Consider the following 9714-nt stretch of genomic DNA (forward strand, 5'->3'; position numbering starts at 1 on the left):
ATCTGACCAAAGCCAGGTTTTTTTTCTCCGCTGCTATCAGACCACCGAAGGGCCGGTCCCACGAGCATGCGACTGCATGCGGAGGTTGAGTGATCCTGTACGAGTTGACGTTAAGTTCGCGGGAAGTTCGCGCGTGACGTACGGCATCAAGACGCTGATGGTGTCGTAGATGGCGTCGAGACGGTGCGTATGGCCACAATGCGGCTGCGGGCCGGCAGGCCGTTGCCGCGCGGAATTTTTGAACACGGTCAGTTTTTCGGAGCCCCACGCGATGTCGGGACCAGCTCCGCACAACTCCATACGGCTCCGGCGATCGAAGTGGGACCGGCCCCGCGAGGCCGTACGGCTCAAGCGACCACGTTAGGTCACGCTTGCCGTTTGGAGTCGCATGCTCGTGGGACAGGCCCTTAAGTCTCACAAGCCAGCGTGTGGTCCCGATCTTCCAATCTACCCCAGTTTGGACCTCGCGCTTTGTTTTTAATCTGACCATTCTCCGCAGCTGACAGTAGACAAAAATGCTGGAGAAACTCGGCGGGTGAGGCAGCATCTATGGAGCGAAGGAAATAGGCGATGTTTAGGGTCGAAACCCTTCTTCAGACTGAGGACTCGACCCGAAACGTCGCCTATTTCCTTGGCTCCATAGATGCTGCCTCACCCGCTGAGTTTCTCCAGCATTTTTGTCTACCTTCGATTTTGCCAGCATCTGGAATTCTTTCTTGAACATTCTCTACACTATATTCTGTGCTCTGGAATTTTTCTCTTTGCATTATCAATTGTACTAGGCTTGACTGTATTAACAAAACAGGCCCTTCAGCCCAACTTGCCCACACCGGCCAACATGGCCCATCTACACTAGTCCCACCTGCCTGCGTCTGGCCCATATCCCTCCAAACCTGTCCTATCCATGTACCTGTCTAAATGGTTCATAAATGTTGTGATAGTAACTGCCTCAACCACCTCCTCCGGCAGCTCGTTCCATACACCCACCGCACCTGAGTTCACACCCCAGCGGTATGAACATTGACTTCTCTAACTTCAAGTAGCCCTTGCTTTCCCTCTCTCGCCCCTTCCCCTTCCCAGTACTTCCGCCAATCTTACTATCTCCGACTACATTCTATCTCTGTCCCGCCCCCTACCCCGACATCAGTCTGAAGAAGGGTCTTGACCCGAAACGTCACCCATTCTTTCTCTCCAGAGATGCTGCCTGTCCCGCGGAGTTACTCCAGCATTTAGTGTCTACCTTGAGTTAACCCTCAGGTTCCTATTAAATCTTTCCCCCCGCTCACCTTAAACCTACGTCCGCTGGTTCTCGATTCCCCTACTCTGGGCAAGAGACTCTGTGCGTCTACCCGATCTATTCCTCTCATGGTTTTATACACCTCTATAAGATCACCCCTTGTTCTCCTGCGCTCCATGGAATAGAGTCCCAGCCTGACAAACCTCTCCCTATAACTCAGACCCTCTAGTCCTGGCAACATCCTCGTAAAACTTCTCTGCACCCTTTCAAGCTTGACAACACCTATAACACGGTGCCCTGAGCTGAACACAATATTCTAGATTCTTAAACAACTCCCGACATCTTCTATATTAAATACTCTGACTGATGAAGGCCAATGTGCCAAAAGCCTTTTTGACCACCTGAGACTCGACCTATCGTACACACTCGGGACAATTTACAGAAGCCAATTATCCCACAAACCTGCCGTCTTTGGAACGTGGGAAGAAACCGGAGCACCAGGGAAAAACCCCTGGCAGTCACGCGGGGAGAACGTACAAATTCCGTACAGACAGTACCCGTCGCCAGGATCGAACCTGGGACTCTGACTCTACCGCTGCGCCACCGTGCCGCCCTTATTCTTCTCAATTCCTCTTCTCAAGCTCTGGACAAACAGATTATCTGGCCTTCCTAATGGCTGCCTGCGTGGTCTTGCTAAGCATGAAAAGATGGCCACTACAACCAGCCTTAGACAGACACAAAATGCTGGAGTAACTCAGCGGGACAGGCAGCATCTCTGGAGAGATGGAATGTGTGACGTTTCGGATCGAGACCCTTCTTCAGACTCAGGGGAAAGGAGACCGAGAGATCTGAAGGGTAAGATGTGAAAACAAGAGATCAAAGGGGAAGTAGATCAAGGAAAATGTGGAATGGATCATTGTACATTTTCCTTGGATCATTGTTAGCTGAGGGGGAAGGTGACAACGAGGCATTTCCTTCTCTCCAGAGATCCTCCTGAGTTACTCCAGCATTCTGTGTCGGTCTTCGGTGTAAACCAACATCTGCAGTTCCTTCCTACACATTTTGTCTACAACCAGCCACTTGTCTTGGCACTGTAATGGGCCTGTCCCACAGGCTAATTTTAGGCAACTGCCAGCGACTGTCATAGTCGTAGCAGGTCGCCGAAAAACCGGTGACTGGACCCCCCCTTCGACATAAAATTTGAAATAAAATCAACAACAAAAAACGAAGTCTGCACCAGCGACAATCTACGTTAACCTGGCGACAACCAGGTTCATGAATAGCTACTTCCCCACAACCATCAGGCTATTAAACCTGGCTCAGACAAAACTCTGAACATTAATAACCCATTATCTGTTATTTGCACTTGATCAGTTTATTTATTCATGGGTGTATATATTTATATAATGGTATATGGACACACTGATCTGTTTTGTAGTCAATACCTACTATGTTCTGTTGTGCTGAAGCAAAGCAAGAATTTCATTGTCCTGTCAGGGACACATGACAATAAACTCTCTTGAATCTTGAATCTTGAACCTTGGTCGCCACATGTTCGCGGGTGGTTGCCAGGGAGTTGCCTTCATGGTCGTGAGGAGTTCCCGTATTCTGGGAACTAGTCGCGGCCTCATTATGGTCGCCGTGAATTTTTCTACATGTTGGAAAATTAGCGACGACCAGAATGAAGCCGCCATGGAGAGTAGCGAGAATTCTCGTGCCGTAAGTGCAGTGGTAGTGGGTCGCCAGGAGGTCGGAGGTTGGCGTAGGTTCTCGTAGGTTGTCGCCGGTGCTGACCGGTGAATTTCATTGGCTCATTGAGAAAAATATATCGTAAGCAGTAGTTTTCAGAACCAAGGATAACCGACCGGTAATGTTAAATGTCCGCCGAGCTTCACAGCCGTGTATCTCTGGCTTCTTAAAAGTTGTCTCCACTCCTTCTCTCCCCTCCTGTCCCCCCCCCCTCCCTCCTTTAAAGGAATCGCATGACCCTTCCCGTACACTGTGCTTTAGCCGTCTTAATAACAGCGCCAACCTTCCTGTTCATCGCGGTGTGTGTCTGTGTCACCTTGGCTTTGCACCGTGTGAATTTCACTCAGACAGCGCTCCCCCCGCTTGCCCTGTCCCCCGCCTGCATAACGGGCTGGTGAAGGAAGCGATGTGTGTGTGTGTGTGTTTGTGTGTGCATGCGTGCGTGCGTGCGTGTGTGTGGTGTGCGTATGTGTGTGCGTGCGTGTTCGTGAGTGTGTGTGAGTGTGTGTGTGTGTGTGTGTGAGTGTGTGTGTGTGTGTGTGTGTGTGTGTGTGTGTGTGTGTGTGTGTGTGTGTGTGTGTGTGTTTGCGTGTGTGTGTGTGTGTGTGTGTGTGTGTGTGTGTGTGTGTGTGTGTGTGCATGCATGCGTGCGTGCGTGCGTGTGTGTGAGTGTGTGTGTGTGTGTGAGTGTGTGTGTGTGTGTGTGTGTGTGTGTGTGTGTGTGTGTGTGTGTGTGTGTGTGTGTGTGTGTGTGTGTGTGTGTGTGTGTGTGTGTGTGTGTGTGTGTGTGTGAGTGTGTGTGTGTGTGAGTTCCACTCTGACAGTCGCTGTTCCTGTTGCCGGTTTTTTAAGGGGACTGCCGGCAACTTAACAGTCGCCTGAAAAATGGCGTAAGTGGGACAGGCAGCAACTCGAATGCTGCACCACTGTGCCGCCCCATGTACTGTTCTGCGTTCTATGTAACACAAAAGTTATGACCTTTGCAGCCCCTTGGGACGGAGAACTCCAGAGATTAATTGCAATTTCTGTCTGAACCTTTTGACTAGTCCGACACTACCCAATACAAGCCTCCAGGGAGTAGCAAAGAGAAGAAGTCTAACTTGAACAAAGGTAAAAGTGTATTAGACGTATATATTACAGGCAAGTCAGGGGACTGGAATGACATGAAAGTGAGCAGATTTACTTGGAAACCATGGAGTCACATTGAGGTCGCACTACATAAATATGAGAAAAGTGAAGCATCAACTTCCATTATGTTCTGCAGAGATATTAATTAAATTCTCCAGTTGCTCAGCAGTGACCTATGATTTATTTATGCCTTCTTATTTTTCATAAGTACCTCAGTGAATTTTTCGATATCAGCACTAAATTTCAATAAAACATATCAACAGAGGATTGCATCTGAGTGGGATTAGTGGAATGATTCTTGTGGAATGTTCGAAGTGAGATGCGGAGGAATTTTTTCAGCTGGAGCATGGTGCATCTGTGGGATTCATTGCCGCCAATGAATGTGTCGGCACCATGGATGCGTGAAGGGGGGTGTCAACAGCGGCGAGGCCTCGCGCCGATGAGGCGTGGGGCGGTGGCGGCCATGGCGGGACTGTCATATGCTGAGAGAATGGAGCAGCTGGGCTTGTACACTCTGGAGTTTAGAAGGATGAGAGGCGATCTCATTGAAACATATAAAATTGTTAAGGGTTTGGACACGCTAGAGGCAGGAAACATGTTCCCGATGTTGGGGGAGTCCAGAACCAGGGGCCACAGTTTAAGAATAAGGAGTAAACCATTTAGAACGGAGATGAGGAAAAACTTCTTCACCCAGAGAGTTGTGAGTCTGTGGAATTCTCTGCCTCAGAGGGTGGTGGAGGCAGGTTCTCTGGATGCATTCAAGAGAGAGCTAGATAGGGCTCTTAAAAATAGCGGAGTCAGGGGATATGGGGAGAAGGCAGGAACGGGGTACTGATTGGGGATGATCAGCCATGATCACATTGAATGGCGGTGCTGGCTCGAAGGGCCGAATGGCCTCCTCCTGCACCTATTGTCTATTGTCTATTGTCTATTGTGTACAGATTTGGTCTCCAAACTTGAGGAAGGACATTCTTGCTATTGATGGAGTGCAGCGTAGGTTCATGATGTTAATTCCCAGGATGGTGGGATTGCCATATGTTGATAGATGGAGCGGCTGGACTTGTATACTCTGGGGGGGGAGAGAACAAAAGAAGGAGTTGGCGGCGTTTTGTAACTCTGTCAGCGTGGTCACGTGTGGCAATGAAGCATTCCTATTCCACCGAGGGCTGTGGAGGCCAAGTCAATGGATATTTTAAAAACGGAGATTGACAGATTCTTGGTAAGGGTGTCGAGGGTTATTGCCAGGAGAACGGGGTTGAGATGGGAAAGATAGATCAGCCATGATTGAATAGCGGAGTAGACTTTAGTTTAGTTTAGTTTGGAGATACAGCGTGGAAACAGGCCCTTCGGCCCACCGGGTCTGTGCCGGCCCAGCGATCCCCGTACATCAACACTACCCTACACCCACCAGGGACAATTTTTATTTTTTACCAAGCCAATTACGTCTTTGGAGCATAGGAGGAAACCGAAGAACTCTGAGAAATCCCACGCAGGTTACGGGGAGAACGTGCAAACTCCGTACCCGTAGTCGGGGTCGAACTCGGGTCTCCGGTGCTGCATTTGCTGTAAGGCAGCAACTCTACCGCTGCACCACCGTGACTGCATAATTGACATGAATTATGACATGATTTCATTCATTTTCCGTTCTCAACTTCCCGATGGCTAGAATGTTACAGGAGTCCACATGAACATTACAGGGAAGAAAGATGATGAACATGGAGTTGTACGGTATAGACACAGGCTTTTCCACCCACCGTGTCCATCCCGACCATGAGGTCCCCATCCACCCTATTTTGGATAGGAAAGACAATAGACAATAGGTGCTGGAGCAGGCCATTCGGCCCTTCAAATCAGCACCGCCATTCAATGTGATCATGGCTGATCATCCACAATCAGTACCCCGTTCCTGCCTTCTCCCCCATATCCCCTGACTCCGCTATCTTTAAGAGCTCTATCAAACTCTCTCTTAAAAGCACCCAGAGAACCGGCCTCCACTGCTTTCTGAGGCAGAGAATTCCACAGAATCACAACTCTCTGTGCGAAAAGGTTTTTCCTCGTCTCCGTTCTAAATGACCGACCCCTTATTCTTAAACTGTGGCCCCTGGATCTGGACTCCCCCAACATTGGGAACAGTTTCCTGCCTCTAGTGTGTCCATAGAAACATAGAAACATAGAAAATAGGTGCAGGAGTAGGCCATTCGGCCCTTCGAGCCTGCACCGCCATTCAATATGATCATGGCTGATCATCCAACTCAGTATCCCATCCCTGCCTTCTCTCCATACCCCCTGATCCCTATAGCCACAAGGGCCACATCTAACTCCCTCTTAAATATAGCCCAATTCCTTAATGATCTATGTTTATATAAAATTCCCTCTCGTCCTTTTAATTCCAGAATATACAAGCCCAACCGCTCCTATATATCAGCATATGACAGTCCCGCCATCCTGGGAAATAACCTCGTGAACCTACGCTGCACTCCCTCAATAGCAAGAATGTCCTTCCTCAAATTTGGAGACCAAAACTGCACACAATACTCCAGGTGTGGTCTCACTGCAGCCCTGTACAACTGCAGAAGGACCTCTTTGCTCAACTCCTCTTGTTATGAAGGCCAACATGCCTTTAGCTTTCTTCACTGCCTGCTGTACCTGCATGCTTACTTTCAGTGACTGATGAACAAGGACCCCCCAGATCTCATTTATTTCCCCTTTTCCCAACTGACACCATTCAGATAATAATCTACCTTCCTGTTTTTGCCACCAAAGTGGATAACCTCACATTTATCCACATGAAACTGCATCTGCCATGCATCTGCTCACTCGCCCAACCTGTCCAAGTCACCCTGCATCCTCAAAGCATCCTCCTCACAGTTCACACTGCCACCCAGCTTTGTGTCATGTGCAAATTTGCTAATGTTACTTTTAACCTCTTCATCTAAATCATTGATGTATATTGTAATAGCTGTGGTCCCAGCACCGAGCCTTGCGGTACCCCACTAGTCACTGCCTGCCATTCTGAAAGGGACCCGTTAATCCCTAATCTTTGTTTCCTGTCTGCCAACCAATTTTCTATCCATGTCAGCACTCTACCCCCAATACCATGTGCCCTAATTTTGCCCACTAATCTCCTATGTAGGACCTTTGTAAAAGGCTTCCTGAAAGTTCAGGTACACTACATCCACTGGCTCTCCCTTGTCCATTTTCCGAGTTACATACTTAAAAAATTCCAGAAGATTAGCCAAGCATGATTGCAAATACCCACCACCCTCTGTGTGAAAAGTTTGTCCCTCAGGTTATTTATTCTGCTATGTTTTCAAGAGATATTTATAAATAGCTCTTTGGGCTAAGGGAATCAGGGGAAATGGGGAGAAGGCAGGAACGGGGAACTGATTTTGGATGATCAGCCGCAATCATATTGAATGGTGGTGCTGGCTCGAAGGGCACAAACACACACAAACAAACACACACACACACACATAAACAGACACACACACACACACACACACACACACACACACACACACACACACACACACACACACACACACACACACACACACACACACACACACACACACACATCGCGAAGGTGGGGGCCAGGGACAGTGGAGGAACGCTGTCTACGGGATGAAGATGAAGGTAAACGGCTGCCACAGAGCACGGTGAGTCCTTTAGAGAGCGCGGAAGGGTGGGGGGGAGGAGAAGGGGAGAGAAGGAGAGAGAAGGAATGGAGACATTTTTAAGAAGTTTAATAAAGTTTAGCGGGCATTTTAGTGGTGGGTCCTTCTAGGTCGTGAAACTCCAATGAACCCATCAAAATGGCCGGTCATCGATGAAGATGGCCTTCGACTGCCTGTAAGTAAATAGCGACCCCACTCCACTGGCAACCTATTTTTAGTCGAGGTCGGTTTTGATTTTGTTGAAATAATCGAAGCAACCTAGATGAAGCCTCGACTACGCGGAAACCACTTTCGACCATTAGGGAGAGTGACCAAAACCTCCGGGAACCTCACGGAAACCTTGGATGCTGCCTCACCCCCTGAACGGAAACCCAGCGGGTGAGGCAGCATCTATGGAGCGAAGGAATAGGTGACGTTTCGGGTCAAAACCCTTCTTCAGACTTCAGGGGTGGGGGCGGGAAGAAGAAAGGAAGAGGCGGAGACAGTGGGCTGTGGGAGAGCTGGGAAGGGGAGGGGAAGGAGGGAGAAAGCAGGGACTACCTGAAATTGGAGAAGCCAATGTTCATACCGCTGGGGTGTAAACTACCCAGGTGGAATATGAGGTGCTGCTCCTCCAATTTGCGGTGGTCCTCACTCTGGCCATGGAGGAGGCCCAGGACAGAAAGGTCGGATTCGGAATGGGAGGGGGAGTTGAAGTGCTGAGCCACCGGGAGATCAGGTTGGTTAATGCGAACCAAGCGGAGGTGTTGGGCAAAGCGATCGCCAAGCCTGAGCTTAGTCTCAATTCTATATTAGACCAATTCTATATTATCATTCATCTATCCACATGGTTAATGATGTTAATGTCAAAAGCATTCAGGGAAGGAATAAAGGAGGTGCCAGTGTGGGGGGGGTAGAACAAAGGGGGACCTGTTGCGGGGGGTACTCTGTAACTCTGTCAGCGCCCATTATGTGGCGATTATTTGCATACCGTGGATACGCAAGCAAAGAATCTCACCGTGATTTATCACATGTGACAATAAAGTATTGATGACGTGTTCATCCTTACCGTTCTGAAGTCGCCTTTGTACTGATACTCGCATTGCATCATGTCGAAGAAGATGGGAATGGTGGACTTTCGCAGCTCCACCTCTGGGATGAGGGTCATCTCCAGAATTGGCCCCACCAGTCCTGGAATGAATCGGATCTTGTGTTGACCTGTGGAGGGAGAGGGGAAGGTAAACGTCCGGTATAATCCCACGACAAACGTAACTCCGTTTCCACCTGGGGGGTGAACCGACCCGACCAGCTGTGACCTGCGCCAGATACTGGCAGAACAACATTTGAGATTGCAACGGACTCGAAGAAGAAGAACCTGGGGGGTGTGAGGGGCAGTCTGATCCCAGAACCCAGAGGGCAGTCACGGTGGCACGCCGGTAGATTCGTTGCCTTACAGCGCTTGCAGCACCGGAGGCCAGTGTTCGATCCCGACTACGGGTGCTGTCTGTCTGAAGAAAGACTGGATAGACTCGGCTTGTACTCGCTAGAATTTAGAAGATTGAGGGGGGGGATCTTATAGAAACTTACAAAATTCTTAAGGGGTTGGACAGGCTAGATGCAGGAAGATTGTTCCCGATGTTGGGGAAGTCCAGGACAAGGGGTCACAGTTTAAGGATAAGGGGGAAATCTTTTAGGACCGAGATGAGAAAAACATTTTTCACACAGAGAGTGGAATCAGTGGAATTCTCTGCCACAGAAGGTAGTTGAGGCCACAGTTCATTGGCTATATTTAAGAGGGAGTTAGATGTGGCCCTTGTGGCTAAAGGGATCAGTGGGTATGGAGAGAAGGCAGGTACAGGATACTGAGTTGGATGATCAGCTACGATCATATTGAATGGCAGTGCAGGCTCGAAGGGCCGAATGGCCTACTCCTGCACCTATTTT

At 49.2% G+C, this 9714-nt stretch overlaps 1 protein-coding gene across 1 annotated transcript in view; it reads right to left on the bottom strand.

Annotated features, from left to right (window-relative positions):
- The window catches only part of LOC116987847 (dedicator of cytokinesis protein 2-like), a 1012655-nt gene that overhangs the window by 156064 nt on the left and 846877 nt on the right, over nt 1-9714 (bottom strand). Inside the window, exon 35 of the mRNA XM_033044139.1 lies at nt 8840-8988. Within this exon, the coding sequence (XP_032900030.1) occupies nt 8840-8988 (149 nt within the window). The remainder of the gene's footprint in view (nt 1-8839; nt 8989-9714) is intronic.

This window comes from Amblyraja radiata, chromosome 1, assembly GCF_010909765.2.
Source record: "Amblyraja radiata isolate CabotCenter1 chromosome 1, sAmbRad1.1.pri, whole genome shotgun sequence".
NCBI lineage: Eukaryota > Metazoa > Chordata > Chondrichthyes > Rajiformes > Rajidae > Amblyraja > Amblyraja radiata.